Source organism: Schistosoma haematobium (assembly GCF_000699445.3).
Source record: "Schistosoma haematobium chromosome Unknown HiC_scaffold_183, whole genome shotgun sequence".
Classification (NCBI taxonomy): Eukaryota; Metazoa; Platyhelminthes; class Trematoda; order Strigeidida; family Schistosomatidae; genus Schistosoma; species Schistosoma haematobium.
The window spans coordinates 20,579-39,326 of NW_026137039.1; the positions used below are offsets into that span (position 1 = coordinate 20,579).

The 18,748-nt window shown below is 37.7% G+C and overlaps 1 protein-coding gene across 1 annotated transcript; it reads right to left on the reverse strand.

Annotated features, from left to right (window-relative positions):
• Positions 1–6,252: 6,252 nt before the first annotated feature.
• Positions 6,253–15,352, reverse strand: SETD2_1 (Histone-lysine N-methyltransferase setd2). Its single transcript, XM_051208552.1, has 5 exons — positions 13,848–15,352; positions 13,627–13,735; positions 9,791–9,857; positions 9,136–9,358; positions 6,253–7,993 (listed from the first exon to the last, which is right to left on the reverse strand). The coding sequence occupies exons 1-5, from the start codon at positions 14,022–14,024 to the stop codon at positions 7,736–7,738; spliced, it is 834 nt and encodes a 277-aa protein (XP_051064100.1). The 5' UTR covers positions 14,025–15,352; the 3' UTR covers positions 6,253–7,735.
• Between the last annotated feature and the right edge of the window lie 3,396 nt (positions 15,353–18,748).

Here is an 18,748-nt window from a genome sequence, read left to right on the forward strand (position 1 = left end):
CACGACACAAGCACGAACGAATGTATTGTATTTAGAATTCGAGATCTAGCATTCAACAAGTACAAAAGGATCATTAGTTAATTCAAACACCACATCTACCACAGCTTAAATTGGAATATAATTGTCTGTTATAGGTTGTACGTCTTCTTCTTAAGTTCATCCTGAGTCTGTCCGACATTGTATTGGATAAAAACTCTGTAGTATCTAGAATGTGCTCATTAGTATTGGAATTAACAACCGAAATCAGAACAGACTCACCTGGAATTGTATACCATCAGCATGTCGGTTTTGTACTGAAATCATTAATATCTAGAATTTGAACCATAGATTTTTCAACACTATCCTCCACCACGAAATAATGTTGGATCTTTATATCCCCAAGTTATGAATAATGTGACTTCACTCAAAACATATTTATCACATTGACTAGAGTAAACATTAGAAGTGTTTTTGTGATAAGGATAAACAGCATTTGATATGAAATCATCTGAATTGTAATCAGAATCGAGCTCATTTAGTACTTGTGGTTCGCATTGAACAAATTTTCCACAAGAAACAAATGCATTATGAGGACAAATAATATTTGATATGACATCAAGATTTGATTCTTCTGAAATAGTTTCCTCAAATTTATTAAGAATCTCATTGCAGAGTAAAAGATCATTAGAAAAATCAGCATCTATCAAGACTGCGTCAGGTTTTCTATCATGACTAGGTTCATTCAACATATTTTCCTCAGATTTGCAAGGAATTTCGTCAGAAATAAGTGAACTAATAGGAAAAACCATGTCTTGTACAATAACATGAGAAATCTGATAAGCTGATTGATTAGAAACTGTTGTCTCACAAGGATTCTGAGTTTCACTTAACTCTGAACTGCTATATGACTCTACACTGTCTTTTGAAATCATTGATAAAGATAAATGATCATTATAAATACTCAACTTAATAGAATCAGAATTACAAGACTGAATATTAGTTGCAGCAAGATGAACATTAGTATTACAGACTGACTGAATATGTCCAATATCACCACATTTAAAGCACTCAGAATTACGAAATTTACATGAGTTAAAAGAGTGGAACTTGCCACAGGACAAACATTGACCAAACTTGTGCCCATCTTTTGAAATGCATTGCAACTCCTCAATGAATTATCTGCATAGCCTTGAGTATGCACTGGGTTGGGATGACGTAATGTGGTGGAATTTTTATATCCTCATGAATCACTTTACAAAATCTTCCTTTATTGCGTTCAAAATTTGTATACTAAACAAAGTCTAGCAGCAGTTCCTTGAGAGTTGTATAAGGAAGCGAGATAGGCTTTCCCGGCATAGCCAGAGTTCTTAATAAGTTATATGCTTCTTTTCCGATGAATATGAGGAAATTTACCACAATATTAAAATCCTCAGCATCTTCCTTGGTCATAGCCCAGATTTCGAACCTTTCAAAATAATCCTCAAAAGCATCGAGCTCTGAATGTATATCCAATGTTTCCATCACAGGATCCTGCTGGCGAAGCCAGTTTGATGTTTTGAATTATTTGAATTATAGTACGAACTAAAAATCCCAAAATTAACGCAATTCAATCAAGAATCACGACACAAGCACGAACGAATGTATTGTATTTAGAATTCGAGATCTAGCATTCAACAAGTACAAAAGGATCATTAGTTAATTCAAACACCACATCTACCACAGCTTAAATTGGAATATAATTGTCTGTTATAGGTTGTACGTCTTCTTCTTAAGTTCATCCTGAGTCTGTCCGACATTGTATTGGATAAAAACTCTGTAGTATCTAGAATGTGCTCATTAGTATTGGAATTAACAACCGAAATCAGAACAGACTCACCTGGAATTGTATACCATCAGCATGTCGGTTTTGTACTGAAATCATTAATATCTAGAATTTGAACCATAGATTTTTCAACACTATCCTCCACCACGAAATAATGTTGGATCTTTATATCCCCAAGTTATGAATAATGTGACTTCACTCAAAACATATTTATCACATTGACTGGAGTAAACATTAGAAGTGTTTTTGTGATAAGGATAAACAGCATTTGATATGAAATCATCTGAATTGTAATCAGAATCGAGCTCATTTAGTACTTGTGGTTCGCATTGAACAAATTTTCCACAAGAAACAAATGCATTATGAGGACAAATAATATTTGATATGACATCAAGATTTGATTCTTCTGAAATAGTTTCCTCAAATTTATTAAGAATCTCATTGCAGAGTAAAAGATCATTAGAAAAATCAGCATCTATCAAGACTGCGTCAGGTTTTCTATCATGACTAGGTTCATTCAACATATTTTCCTCAGATTTGCAAGGAATTTCGTCAGAAATAAGTGAACTAATAGGAAAAACCATGTCTTGTACAATAACATGAGAAATCTGATAAGCTGATTGATTAGAAACTGTTGTCTCACAAGGATTCTGAGTTTCACTTAACTCTGAACTGCTATATGACTCTACACTGTCTTTTGAAATCATTGATAAAGATAAATGATCATTATAAATACTCAACTTAATAGAATCAGAATTACAAGACTGAATATTAGTTGCAGCAAGATAAACATTAGTATTACAGACTGACTGAATATGTCCAATATCACCACATTTAAAGCACTCAGAATTACGAAATTTACATGAGTTAAAAGAGTGGAACTTGCCACAGGACAAACATTGACCAAACTTGTGCCCATCTTTTTGAAATGCATTGCAACTCCTCAATGAATTATCTGCATAGCCTTGAGTATGCACTGGGTTGGGATGACGTAATGTGGTGGAATTTTTTATATCCTCATGAATCACTCTACAAAATCTTCCTTTATTGCGTTCAAAATTTGTATACTAAACAAAGTCTAGCAGCAGTTCCTTGAGAGTTGTATAAGGAAGCGAGATAGGCTTTCCCGGCATAGCCAGAGTTCTTAATAAGTTATATGCTTCTTTTCCGATGAATATGAGGAAATTTACCACAATATTAAAATCCTCAGCATCTTCCTTGGTCATAGCCCAGATTTCGAACCTTTCAAAATAATCCTCAAAAGCATCGAGCTCTGAATGTATATCCAATGATTCCATCACAGGATCCTGCTGGCGAAGCCAGTTTGATGTTTTGAATTATTTGAATTATAGTACGAACTAAAAATCCCAAAATTAACGCAATTCAATCAAGAATCACGACACAAGCACGAACGAATGTATTGTATTTAGAATTCGAGATCTAGCATTCAACAAGTACAAAAGGATCATTAGTTAATTCAAACACCACATCTACCACAGCTTAAATTGGAATATAATTGTCTGTTATAGGTTGTACGTCTTCTTCTTAAGTTCATCCTGAGTCTGTCCGACATTGTATTGGATAAAAACTCTGTAGTATCTAGAATGTGCTCATTAGTATTGGAATTAACAACCGAAATCAGAACAGACTCACCTGGAATTGTATACCATCAGCATGTCGGTTTTGTACTGAAATCATTAATATCTAGAATTTGAACCATAGATTTTTCAACACTATCCTCCACCACGAAATAATGTTGGATCTTTATATCCCCAAGTTATGAATAATGTGACTTCACTCAAAACATATTTATCACATTGACTGGAGTAAACATTAGAAGTGTTTTTGTGATAAGGATAAACAGCATTTGATATGAAATCATCTGAATTGTAATCAGAATCGAGCTCATTTAGTACTTGTGGTTCGCATTGAACAAATTTTCCACAAGAAACAAATGCATTATGAGGACAAATAATATTTGATATGACATCAAGATTTGATTCTTCTGAAATAGTTTCCTCAAATTTATTAAGAATCTCATTGCAGAGTAAAAGATCATTAGAAAAATCAGCATCTATCAAGACTGCGTCAGGTTTTCTATCATGACTAGGTTCATTCAACATATTTTCCTCAGATTTGCAAGGAATTTCGTCAGAAATAAGTGAACTAATAGGAAAAACCATGTCTTGTACAATAACATGAGAAATCTGATAAGCTGATTGATTAGAAACTGTTGTCTCACAAGGATTCTGAGTTTCACTTAACTCTGAACTGCTATATGACTCTACACTGTCTTTTGAAATCATTGATAAAGATAAATGATCATTATAAATACTCAACTTAATAGAATCAGAATTACAAGACTGAATATTAGTTGCAGCAAGATAAACATTAGTATTACAGACTGACTGAATATGTCCAATATCACCACATTTAAAGCACTCAGAATTACGAAATTTACATGAGTTAAAAGAGTGGAACTTGCCACAGGACAAACATTGACCAAACTTGTGCCCATCTTTTTGAAATGCATTGCAACTCCTCAATGAATTATCTGCATAGCCTTGAGTATGCACTGGGTTGGGATGACGTAATGTGGTGGAATTTTTTATATCCTCATGAATCACTTTACAAAATCTTCCTTTATTGCGTTCAAAATTTGTATACTAAACAAAGTCTAGCAGCAGTTCCTTGAGAGTTGTATAAGGAAGCGAGATAGGCTTTCCCGGCATAGCCAGAGTTCTTAATAAGTTATATGCTTCTTTTCCGATGAATATGAGGAAATTTACCACAATATTAAAATCCTCAGCATCTTCCTTGGTCATAGCCCAGATTTCGAACCGTTTAAAATAATGCTCATGTGCTTCAGAATTTGAATGGATATCTAACTTTTCCATGGTAGATTCCATCGCGACGCGTGTGTCATATTTATAAATATTTTGAATTAGCGTATCAACTATGAATCTGTTGTGACCTTGATATCTGGGTTTTATATCACGCGACGTATCGACCTTTCAGGATACGACTTATACAATTTCGCACTATGCCAAACCAATGACGTTCAACCGTTATGAGCAGTTTAGCGTCCTTATTGGTCCTATATCCTCCTAGCCCTTCCACTTGAGTCCAGAACACAATACCAGCTTCTGTAATATGAATCGAATCGAATCGTTTATTACATACATACTCTGTTTATATACTAATCAAACAAACCACATCGTACCATAAAATAGAAAACAATATCTGACAAGTGAAATAAATATTGGCCAATAGGAAATGTCCATTTAAATTCCAAGGACACCATTAGACTTAACATGATAATTATTGGACAATTATACAATAAGAATATTTATAGAATATTAGTCTATTAACAGTCCTCGGAAGTCACCTGTCACTTAATCTTCACTGGGTTATAAAAGAACCCCAGAATTAACGCAATTGAATCAAGAATTACGACACAAGTACGAACGAATGTATTGTATTTAGAATTCGAGATCTCGCATTCAACAAGTACAAAAGAATCATTAATTAATTCAAACACCACATGCTCTACGTCTCTTGTACTGCAACATTGTACTGTTGGAGTGGTGTTTATTCCGTCCACTGTAAAATATTTGTCCCACTGTTGTTTTATCAAAAGCTTACTGAATTTCCAATAAGCTACCCCCAACACTACAACATCAGATAAATCATCAAATTTTATCTGAGATCTTTATTCATGGTTTTAGGTGTTATAGGAGCTATTTTCCGCCTGAAAAGCCATCAGCTGGTCCTTTTTGTTAATAGCGATGGGGTATATGTGACAGTCGATGGTTTATTTGGTGCATGTGCCAATTTCATGCCTCCTCATTTGCTCGTTTGTGTCTGTGTCGAATAAAGTGTGTATAATGGTGACCAATGATACGGTTGTTTTCGGTGGTCTTATGATACTCTCTTGTTAGTTTTGTTGGTGTATTTTTCCCGTGCCGCGGTGGTATGTATCAGAGCCACGCTTCGGACTGACTTAGAGGGAAGTCGTTATACTGAGTGGGATGTTTGAGACGCCTCTTTCGCTTAATCCTTTCTTATTTACTAGTATGATTAGGAGCGAAAATCTTTCAATTAATTTGTGCACGCTTCAAGTGTCTCTTTATGAATTTATGTCTTCAGTATCAATCAATGCATGTAGTCTAGGCATTCAACTACTCCAATCGTAGTAAACTCAACAGCTAATTAGGAGTTTGCATGGTGCATTACAATAAAGTCTGGTTTGATATATTTACTTATTTACGCCTGTTACTCTTCGTTGAGGATCATAGGCAGCCCATTAGAACTCTTCATCTAACCCTGTCCTGGGCAATACCTTACAGCTCTTTCCAATCGTTATTCATCCTTTACATATATGCTTCTATTTCCCGACGTAATGTGTTCATTGGCATTCCTCTTCTGCGTTGAGGTTCACTACTGTAGACGTTGCTGTAACATTGGCCGTCTTCATCTACATCTGTTGCCGTGTGACATAGAAGACCTGAATCATCTGCGAAGTCCAAATCGTCTATTTGCATCTAAACTGTCCATTGTATTACGTGCTTCTCCTGAGATATGTAGGTCTTCATAATCCAGTCAGTCAACCACAAGAAGAAAGAAAGCGCGAGAATAAGCAGCCTTGTCTGACACCGCTCCTCACTTGGAATGCATCTATCAGTTGTCCTCCATGCACGACTTTGCAATACAGCCCATCGTATGAGTTCCATATGATGTTGACGATCTTCTAAGCTACTCTTCTTCTAGTGTCAAGGGTGGTTTCAAAAGGTTCCCCCATCGCCGTCAAGAAATCTGATCTATAGTGGCGAATCCCATTCTATAGATTGCTCAAAAATGATCCATATTGTTGCGATTTGGTCTGTGAATGATCGGTCCTTACAAAATTCGGCCTGTTGATCTCGATGTTGGATGTCTACTGAGTTTTTCATTCAATTGAACAGAACCCTGTTGAAACTTTTACTGGTACTGATAGTAGTGTAATGCCTTTGTAGTTCTCACACTTGTTCAGATCTCCTTTCTCTGGTATCTTGGTGAGGTATCCTTCTTTCTAGTCTGTTGGCACTTGTTCTTCTTCCAAATCTTTCTGAATAGAATATGAGGCATCTTTGCAGTTACTTCTGTGCTTGAATTCAGTGCTTCAGCTGGTATGTTGTCTGGTCCTGTTCTCTTCTCAATTTTGATTTGTTTGATGACCATCCTGCTTTATTCGATCGTTGACGGAGTGACATCCATAGGAAGGTCTGTGTGTGTTGCTTCGATGTCCGGTGGATTCAGTGGAGCTGAAGTATTCAAGAGTTCGTGAAAGTGTTCTACCCATCTTTTCTTCTGTTCTCGAATTCCAGTAATTAGCTTCCCTTCTTTTTCCTTGACCGGTCTTTCTGGATTGCAATATTTCTCTGCCAGCTTTTTTGTTGTGTCATATATTTGTTTCATACTTCCATCTCTTGCACCTTTTTAGCTGTCGTTGCTAGGTCTCCCACATATTTCTGCTTGTCGGCTCTAATGCTCCTGCTCACTTGCTTGTTTGCTTCTGTGTATTCCGCGTGTGCTTTGACTTTCTCTGCTCGTGCTCGGCTGTTGTTAAATGCCGTTTTCTTGTTTTTCCTTTCTTTGATCTTGTCCAGTGTTTCTATAGAGATCCATTCCTTATGATGATGCTTCTTGCAGCTCAGAACCTCCTGACACGTTGAAGTTAATGCTTCTTTGATTTCTTTCCAGTTGTCCTTCATAGTAGTTTCTTCCTCTTTCAGTAGATCATGTAAGGCTTGGAACCTATTGTTGAGAGTTATCTTGAATCCGTTGATTTTTTTTCAGTATTTCGAAGGAAGGTTGTATTGGACCTTCGCAATTTCGTTTCTCCAGTTGTCCATTGTTTATTTAACTTCAGTTTTACATTGATCTTCTGAATTTTTATTGATGCAAATATGATCGATCTGGTTCTCTGTATCTGTCTAATGGGACTAACGTTACACAACAAGAAATATTTAGAGGATAACTCACCAAATCTGAATCGTTGGAACTGGACATCAAAGTCAACATACGAGGTAAGGCTTGTAACAAAGTAGAAACAACAGGCATGCTTTTCAATTCTACAGCTATGTTAGATAAAAGATTTGAAAGGGCAGTATCGTTTCGACCGCACTCACTTAAAAGTGCACAGAGTAATAGCTGAAACAATGAAAAGAACGAATACCAAATAACACGAACGTGAAATGATGCAAAGTGAATCAACCAAATATTACTGGTTTGTGATTTGCTATTTCTTAGCATGGTTTATTTACGGCCTATAATTTTATCACTAAAATTTTATTGACATAACACAATGTATCTAACCCTAAATGTTTATAGTTGTGAAGTGAAAATCAAATGTCACGAAATCATTTAATATTCTAGAAATATCACTCTGAGTTGTCTCGTTCACAAGAGAGTCGATGTATGAGATAATTTTTAATATTATAATAAAGTGAATATTTTTAGTACTAATTTACGGATTATTTTTAATTATAATTTTGTTGTTTGATTAGTAAGCAACTGGGTTACTATCTTTATGTACTCTGTTGATGATAAGTTTTCGGTTAACGCATTAACTACTATCATGCCTTCAAAATTTGTTGACATTCTATTACTTACATTTACCCTATTCATACCCGCTTTTCGCCCGTTTATGTATAATTTTTCATTTTATGACGTGATGCGGCTGGTATGTCCGTATATAAACTACGTTTGTTTGAAGCATATAAAGTAGAAGCTGTTTGCTGACTTTTGGACTTAAGGAAGGTAAAGAGAGAAGTTTGCGAGATGCGGACCAATAGGAAGTTAGTTGTATCAGTTCACAATCAAAATTGCTCGTGAGGTATGTAGCTGATCAAATCGAAGACAATAAGCTGTACAAGAAGTGGTAGGAACGAAACAGACAAAAACGAGAATTAGGAATCTGACTGATGACTTGGCATGTGATATCAGTCCGCGGTCTCGAGACATAACGTTTTATGTTCGTAAATTTGCCATCAACTGATCAGACACTATGTGAAGACCATAAGACTAAGAGTAATGAACATTTCATGGAAGTAGTATTCTAGAAAAACAAATTTTAGATTTTGATTTTATCACAGAAGTTTGGGAGCAGCCATCATATTGACTGGAAAAGTAATACTAAAATACGATAGGATTAAACAAAACAAAATGATAAATTAATATTGATCAGGAAATTAATTGTTGGCTGTTACAAACAATATATTTGGATTTGATAAAATGTTGTAGAAAAATGGAATCATAAGTAAATAAAGGTAAGAAACAAGCAAAAAAATTACCTGACGAAGATGATCTGTATCCTTTTCGTCATTAGATGGATTTGTCTGCACAAAATCATCCGATGTAGGAACAGAATTTTCAGATGAACATTGATTTTCATTAGCTTTAACTTGAGCTTCGAAAAGCATACGTCTCTCAGCTTTGGACAAACATGACGAACTGTTGGATGCTTTTGGACCATTCTGCTCTCGAATGAAAGATGAAACCAGTTTGTCACGCAGACTTGAGAAAGAACAAAAACAGGGGACTAATTATAGTATTGCAGAAAGTGCTCACTATTTCATGAAATCGGGATAGATAGTATAAAATCATGTGTACCTTATTTCGACAGGAAGCTTTTAAAAAAACTATAAAGTATAAAATACGAAACACTGTATAATGCCCACTGATCGGAAGTGGTACATTTGAAGACGTAAATCTTCCTCAAACAACAACAATCCAGCAAGGACTAGTTAAGATAAAAGAGTGATAGTAGGTTTAATGAAATTTAAATGCTTTACTGACTGATTCGAACGGCAAACAGTTGGTATCCTGTCACTGTTCTGGAAACCCTGGGTATATTTATAAAGAGTAAAAAATCCCTAGAATTATTTAATATGGGAAAACGCATAGGTAATCAATGAATGGAGAGTAGATAATCGTGTTTAAACTTACGTTTTATTTGACTGGAATTTACTGTTACTATTCTGAGTCCAAGATTTATTGGATATTGCTTGTTCATCTGATAAACCAAACAATAAAAATAACTGACCAATTAAAGAAACAATATTTAGTTGTTATAACTTTATGATCAATGTTAAAATACAGTGTAGTCGAATTTCAGATTGTTTATTGAATCACACATTTGTTTACGAGTCTACAGCTATCATAAACTCAGCTAACATTTCATTTAAACCTCCTTTCGATATTGTTATTTGAATCGTTTTTACCTACACATTCTTAGAAATCTGATATTCACACAAAGAAAAAGTAAAGCATTACAATAAGCAGTCATGTGTAGTTATGATTGTTGTGAATGTGCAATGCTGAAGAATCCCAAACTAGGACGAAGCAGTTGTCCAGTGCTTCCTCGTTCTTAATAGTAATCTAAAATCGGTCTGTGATGAAAACCATGAAAATGTACGTCTTCATAAAGCCCCTATATCAAAACTTTTTTCGGTCTAGGCAATCCCTAACTATGGTTTTACATAAAAAGCAACTTAAGTTTCTAATAGTTCTATGAAATGAACAGAAACATTTAGTTCCAAACAGTACCGACCTTTAACTCCGCCTGTAGATCTTATAGGGTTGCTGCCGGTCCCAATCCCGGGTAAAGGAGGAGGGTTGGGCATGGGGTTAGCGTCCCCATCCCGTAGAAAACTAACTCGCTAAAAAACGCTTACCAGAAAAAATAATCCAAACCATTATAACTCTGCCCTGGGAGTTAGAAGGTCTTCATTTAGAAGAATTATGATGCTTCATGGTGAAAGCCGAGTTCCTTCGGAAGCCACGAGGCCGATGCCCCTTCTAACAACCAGAGCAAAAATTTTTATAGGTACATGGAACGTTCGAACAATGTGGGAAACCGGGAAGACCAGTCAAATATCAATGGAAATGAGGAGATACAACTTAGCAGTACTGGGAATCAGCGAAACCCACTGGACCCAAGCTGGACAGAAAAGGCTAGCTACGGGAGAGATGCTGCTATACTCCGGTCACCAAGAGGAAAATGCTCCACACACTCAGGGAGTCGCTCTTATGCTGTCCAAAGTAGCACGAAATGCACTTGTAGGATGGGAATCTCACGGATCCAGAATCATCAAAGCATCATTCAAAACAAAGAAGGAGGGGATCTTAATGAATATTATCCAATGTTATGCACCCACCAATGATAGCAACGATGACATTAAAGATCAGTTCTACGAGCGGCTACAGTCAATCTTTGAGAAATGCCCAAGGAACGACCTAACTATTCTGATGGGAGATCTAAATGCCAAAGTCGGAATAGACAACACTGTATATGAAGATATTATGGGACGACATGGACTGGGAGAAAGAAACGAAAATGGAGAAAGATTTGCAAATCTATGTGCATTCAACAAATTAGTCATAGGAGGCACAATATTTCCACACAAGCGTATACACAAGGCTACATGGATCTCACCGGACCACACTACAGAGAACCAGATAGATCATATTTGCATCAACAAAAAATTCCGAAGGACAATGGAAGATGTGAGAACCAGGAGAGGAGCTGACGTAGCTCCAGATCACCACCTAGTTGTAGCCAATTTAAAACTGAAGCTAAAAAAGAACTGGACAAGTGGACAAACAGCAATACAAAGGTTCAATACAGCCTTCCTTCGAGGTACTGACAAACTCAATGAATTCAAGATAGCTCTCAACAACAGGTTCCAAGCCTTACAGGATCTACTGAAGGAAGAAGAAACTAGTATGGAGGACAACTGGAAAGGCATCAAGGAAGCATTAACTTCAACGTGTCAAGAGGTTCTCGGTCTAAAGAAATACCATCATAAGGAATGGATCTCTATAGAAACACTGGACAAGATCAAAGAAAGGAAGAACAAGAAGGCAGCAATAAACAACAGCCGAACACGAGCAGAGAAAGTCCAAGCAAAAGCTGAATATATAGAAGCAAACAAGCAAGTGAGCAGGAGCATTAGAGCCGACAAGAAGAAATACGTTGAAGAACTAGCAACGACGGCAGAAAAAGTTGCTAGAGAAGGAAATATGAAACAGCTTCACGATACAACGAAGAAACTAGCAGGGAAATACAGTAAACCAGAGAGGCCGGTCAAAGACAAAGAAGGCAGGAAAATCACCGAAATTCAACAACAGCGTAACAGATGGGTAGAATACTTCGAGGAACTCCTGAATAGGCCGGCTCCAATGAATCCACCGGACATCGAAGCAGCACACACAGATCTTCCTATTGATGTCAATCCACCAACTACGGAAGAAATTAGAATGGCCGTCAGACAAATCAAGAACGGGAAAGCAGCAGGACCCGACAACATACCAGCTGAAGCACTGAAATCAGACATCGAAGCAACCACAAGCATGCTTTATCTTCTATTCAAAAAGATTTGGGAGAAGGAACAAGTGCCAATGGACTGGAAAGAAAGACACCTCATCAAGATTCCAAAGAAAGGAGATTTGAGCAAATGTGAAAACTACAGAGGCATTACACTACTGTCAATACCAGGAAAAGTCTTCAATAGAGTGTTGCTGAACCGGATGAAGGATGCAGTAGACGCTCAACTTCGAGATCAACAAGCTGGATTCCGTAAGGATCGATCGTGCACAGACCAAATTGCAACACTACGGATCATCGTCGAATAATCAGTTGAGTGGAACTCATCACTATACATCAACTTCATTGATTATGAAAAGGCATTCGACAGTGTAGATAGGAGGACATTATGGAAACTTCTTCGACACTACGGAGTCCCTGAGAAGATTGTCAATATTATCCGGAACTCATACGACGGACTACAGTGCAAAGTAGTGCATGGAGGACAGCTGACAGATGCATTCCAAGTAAGGACCGGAGTCAGACAAGGCTGTTTACTCTCTCCCTTCCTCTTTCTTCTGGTGGTCGACTGGATTATGAAGACCTCAACATCTGAAGGAAAACACGGAATACAATGGACAGCTCAGAACCAATTAGACGATTTGGACTTCTCAGATGACCTAGCCCTCCTATCACGTACACACGAACAGATGCAGATGAAGACAGCCAGTGTAGCAGCAGTCTCTGCATCAGTAGGCCTCAGCATACACAAAGAGAAAACTAAGGTCCTCAAATTCAAAGCGGAGAACAGCAATCCAATCACACTTGATGGCGAAACTCTGGAAGATGTAGAGTCCTCCACATACCTGGGAAGCATCATCGATGAACAAGGAGGATCCGATGCAGACGTAAAGGCGAGGATCGGCAAAGCAAGGGTCGCATTCCTACAATTGAAGAACATATGGAACTCAAAACAACTTTCAACCAATATCAAAGTGAGAATCTTCAATACGAACGTCAAGGCAGTTCTACTGTATGGAGCTGAAACTTGGAGAACTACAACAACCACAATCAAGAAGGTACAAGTATTTATAAATAGCTGTCTACGCAAGATACTCAACATCCATTGGCCGGATACCATCAGCAATAGCCTTCTGTGGGAGAGAACAAACCAACTTCCAGCTGAAGAAGAAATTAGGAAAAGACGATGGAAATGGATAGGACATACATTACGCAAATCGTCAAACTGCATCACGAGGCAAGCCCTAACTTGGAATCCTGAAGGGAAGCGAAAAAGAGGAAGGCCAAAGAACACATTGCGTCGGATAATAGAAGCAGATATAAAAACGATGAATTACAACTGGACGGAGCTAGAAAGGATTGCCCAGGGCAGGGTTGGATGGAGAATGCTGGTGAGCGGCCTATGCTCCTTCACGAGGAGTAACAGGCGTGAGTAAGTAAGTAAGTAAGTACCAACCTTTGTATTCCGATCCCCAAGAGATAAGAGAAGAACCAATTGGATTTGATATATGAAGCATTTTCTCGGTCTCTTGACGCTCCAATCGCGGTATCCGGTAGTTTTCCTTCTATCATAACACACAGAAACATATAAATGGCATTATAATAAAAACAAGTTCGAAGTAAATGATGATAATGAAATATATAACCAGTAAATCCTATAGATTGTGAAGAACTTACCGGTAATTTAGACCATTTTTCAAGCAGTTTACAAGCCAAAGCCTTGATCTCTTCTATCCATTCCTCATTCGTCTTAGCTTTACATTCTTCAGTATCCATATTTATTTCGTTGTTGTCGGCTGCATATCCGATTTCAATTTCACCATTATCATCATCCACAACAGTTACGGGGGACATATCACAATCCGAAGTTTGAGTGATAGCGTCAAATCCTTCTTCGTAAACTGGGAGCGTCGAAGCATGCAACACACATGATGCATTCTCCTTCAAGGAAGAACTAAATGAGTCGGAACTCGAAGGTGATGCAGCAAAATCACTATTCTTATCACCTGTTTGTATGGAAGATGATTCATTGTCCTTGGTACTCTTAGAAACTGAAACATGAAAAGTAAATATTGTAAATCTTAGAATGAAAGTAGATCATCTCACAAGAAATTACATTATGGTGAATTTTTGCACTTAGATTTTTATGAGAAACAGCCACAGAATATAGAAAAAATTTTCAATATTAAGAGAAACAATAAAAAAACACAAGTGAACAGCTTCCATAATTAGTAAGACCGAAGCTGCGCATGATACATTATGACATCAAAAGTTCCTAAACCTTTGAAAATGATGTATCGAATTCCCAACATTTATACATAAATGAGCTGCATATGTCAAGTTAGTTAGCAAACAAGCAATGAAAACTGAATCCAATATTCAAACCTTTGGTGTAGTGGACAGTCTCTGACCAGGGTTTATTCCAAGTATTTTAAACAAACGTTTTAGTGTATTCAACGATAATAATTCATTAGTGTTAAAAGTTAATAAATATCCGTTTATAGTGTTAGCCGGAAAAGGTTTAAAACGTTTTGTCCATCCAGCAATAAATAGATGTTGAAGACATCTAGAAAAATAAAGAACTACGTGACATCTCGTTTGGAATATTACTTATATGGTTATGAAAATCAATGAATAAATCCCACTTCCTGTGAATAGATTAACCATTGAAGCAAAGCTTTAAATGATATCTTGCGCCTTTCCCCTACTGTTTGGGTTCAAATGTGGAAGTAATCTGAGATACATGAGGCGTCAAGGGAGTTAGTAACAAGCGTTTAATTACGGGAAAATAGAGTTAGCATCCTCATATTGATGAGTAATTAGTCAGTTAAACAAAGGAGAGTATATACATCGATTTACCATAGCAATAAAGAGTTTGTGAGAATAGTGTGTAGTGAAGATTAACATGAGAAATATGATGTCCGATGAAGTACCATAATAAGTGGCCTAAATTTAAGAGAAAATATAATCTGCAATTAATTTGTATCAAGTTTCAACGTGAAACAAAACATTGGACGAGAAGGAACGGAACAAAGTAATAGCTGGAAGAAGGACGGATCTCAGTGATAAACACCGAGTTTAGATAAAATACGTGAAAAGTAATTCCTATTTACATTACAATCGAAAATCTCTATAACCCTAAGAAGGGGTGTTTTCAAAGCGTCAATATTATAGAACTACACGGAAATGTCTCAAAATCTTGACTTTCACAAAGAGCAATATTAATTTGTGGAGATAGACCTGACAACCTTATTTTGTAAATAGTTTTCAATGTTATTTCTATTTGTTTTGTCAATTTTTCACTGTATGTACATTTATCATTAAATAACTTTACGTGTTGTTTTAGTCAACGACCTTGAACACTTTTTCCGTTGTAATTCTAACATAGCGTGACACACATTTTCGGTTGTTCACAAATACACTATTACGCACATACCCATTGTTCTATTCTCGCTCGTTACCAAGTCAATTGCGTTCTAAACTGGATATTATCCTCGTTTCAGACTGCAGTGTCATTCCCATTATATCCTACATCAAAGAAACTTATTGGCGTCATGTTTACCTCTGTGGAATTATTATGCATTTATAATTGTGGATTTTTGAGACCAAAACTCAACAGAACACGCAACGACTAGCCGATTTAAGTAACGTCCCTAATTTGTTATTGCATTTGTAACATTTAACTTGTAAATATTAATATTACTATTGATTGCTATTAACTTTGTTGATACTTTTGCGTTTATATATTGTTTGGTCCACCACAATTATTTGGTGAGCCTCGATTATTTTTTTATAGACATTTACTATATATATCTACATAATTTTTTTATTATTATTAATCGGCACGACACCATATTTTTGTTTTTGTCATTATGAACTCTCCGGGTAAACTTATTGATATTGATAGTTCACCGACCAACCTTCTAAACTCTCCACAACCAGAGGACAATGTTTTAAACTCAATCAACGCTATCTCGGAACTAAGATTACCAACGTACGGTGTTAATAATCCCAGGATCTGGTTTACACAGGTTGAGGCATTATTTTTGTCGAGAGGTATACGTTCGCAAGCGACAAAATATGCATACATCGTTGGAGCATTACCCATAGAAGTGGCAGCAGAAGTCGGAGACCTGATAGATAACGTACCAGAAGCGGACCCATATGACAAAATAAAAGCCGCAGTAATACACCGTACTTCGCAGTCTGATGAAAAACGCTTACAGCAACTACTCACCGCATGCGAGTTAGGGGACAAAAGACCTTCACAGTTGCTTAGACATATGAGACAACTAGCAGGTTCATGCAAGTTAGACGAAGCATTACTTAAGCAGATGTGGTCACAAAGGTTACCTTATAGCGTCAGACAAATTCTCAGCGTATCAGGAGCCACTGTCAGTCTTGATGATTTAGCAGACATGGCCGATAAGATAATAGAAATATATCCCGATAGTCGGGGAATTAACGCTGTACAACCCGCTAGTAGAGATGCTATGAACCCTACTCTTGACATGCAGCAACAAATGGCACACTTAACACGGCAGCTAGCATCACTGCAGGCGACTATCTCCACCATCCATTCTCGACGCCCCAGATCTAGGTCCAGAAGGAGATCAGCATCCAGACATCGTCTTAGGTCACCTAAGCGGGCAGCCGGAATTTGTTGGTATCATTCGAATTATGGTGAGAAAGCACGTCGTTGCACAAAACCGTGCAACTTCACGGCAAGCAAGCCAGACCATCAGGGAAACGAAGTGGCCAGACAGTAATAGCGGCAGCTGTTACTGGCCAACATGTCAGCCGCCTCTTCCACATCAGGGATCGTATTTCTGGCTCAGACTTCTTAGTCGATACTGGAGCAGAAATCAGCATCATCCCACTCCATCTCTCACGCAGACAACATACGACAAGCACTAAATTGTCCTTGGTAGCGGCTAACGAATCAGTTATCAAAACTTATGGAGAACAATCTCTTATATTAGATCTCGGGCTCCGTAGAAGATTCACATGGGTATTCATAGTTGCTCAAGTCAAACGACCCATCCTCGGGGCCGATTTTCTTAGTGCGTACAACCTGTTAGTTGATATGACCAACAAGAGATTAATCGACGTAAACACACGTTTACAGGTAAATGATACACTCTCCAACGACAACGAGATCCATGGTGTTCGAATAATGAAACCTGTGAACAACATCTTCAACGACATTCTAACAGAATACCAGTGCATTACGAAATCAGATTACCAAAAGGAAGGTAACCCACAGCTGGTACAACACCACATCACTACCACCGGACCACCTATTAGCGCCAGGGCGAGGAGACTACCACCAAGCAAGCTGCAAGTAGCTAAAAGAGAATTCGAACATATGATGCAACTTGGTATTATCAGACCATCCAACAGCCCCTGGGCCTCGCCGTTACACATGGTACCAAAGAAGGACCAAGATTGGCGTCCGTGTGGTGACTATCGACGATTAAACAATCAAACCATCCCGGATAGGTATCCTATTCCACATATACATGACTTCGCGTTAAATTTACATGGTAAATGCATCTTCTCGAAGCTCGACCTAGTGAGTGCATACCATCAAATTCCGATGGCACCAGAAGACATCGAGAAAACAGCCATCATCACACCCTTTGGCCTGTTTGAGTTTCTAAGGATGCCATTCGGATTAAAAAACGCTGCGCAGACATTCTAACGCTTCATGGATAACGTAACAAGAGGCCTTGATTTCGTGTTTGCATACATCGACGATGTTCTCATTGCAAGCTCATCTTTAGAAGAGCATATCCAACATGTCCAGACCCCTTTTGATCGTTTTAAAAAACATGGCGTCGTCATCAATCCTTCGAAATGCATATTCGCAGTCCCAGCCTTAGAGTTTTTTGGACATTACATTGACTCTCAAGGCATCAAACCACTCCCAGAAAAGGTTGAAGCTATTACCAATTATCCCGAACCAACCTCGGTGAAGTCATTACTACGCTTCCTCAGTATGTGTAATTTTTACCGCCGTTTCTTACCACATTGTGCTGAAGTATTACAGTCATTAACCGATCTGTTGAAAGCCGACAAAAAAGGTACGAAGAGAGAGAAGAATCAAACATTCAACCTATCTCTTGATGCCAAAACAGCGTTTGAAAAAGCAAAGTCGATGATAGCTAATGCCACCATGCTACAATATCTAAATACTGACCCCACAACCCACTTAATTCTGTGTACCGATGCATCTCAAAAAGCCGTCGGGGCAGTATTACAACAACAGGTAAACAATATGACTACCCCCATAGCGTTTTTCTCCAAAAGATTGTCACCAGCCCAGGAACGCTATAGTACCTTTGGACGGGAGTTACTTGCTATCTACTTAGCCGTTAAACACTTTAACTTTTTACTACAAGGACGAACTTTTACCATCATGACCGATCACAAACCTTTATGTTACTCATTCCACACATCGTACGACCGACATTCACCTCGCGAAGCACGACAACTGGATTACATCTCCCAGTTTACGACAGATATCCAATTTGTCAAAGGACACACCAACGTCGTAGCTGACGCATTGTCACATA

Excerpts from the sequence above, each read along its gene's own strand:
- SETD2_1 (XM_051208552.1), bottom strand. The coding sequence starts at position 14,024 with ATGTCCCCCGTAACTGTTGTGGATGATGATAATGGTGAAATTGAAATC. Across the intron at positions 13,736-13,847 it reads AAAAATGGTCTAAATTACCG|AAGGAAAACTACCGGATACC; the intron begins GTAAGTTCTTCA and ends GTGTTATGATAG. Across the intron at positions 9,858-13,626 it reads TTGGGGATCGGAATACAAAG|ATGAACAAGCAATATCCAAT; the intron begins GTTGGTACTTAC and ends TTGGTTTATCAG.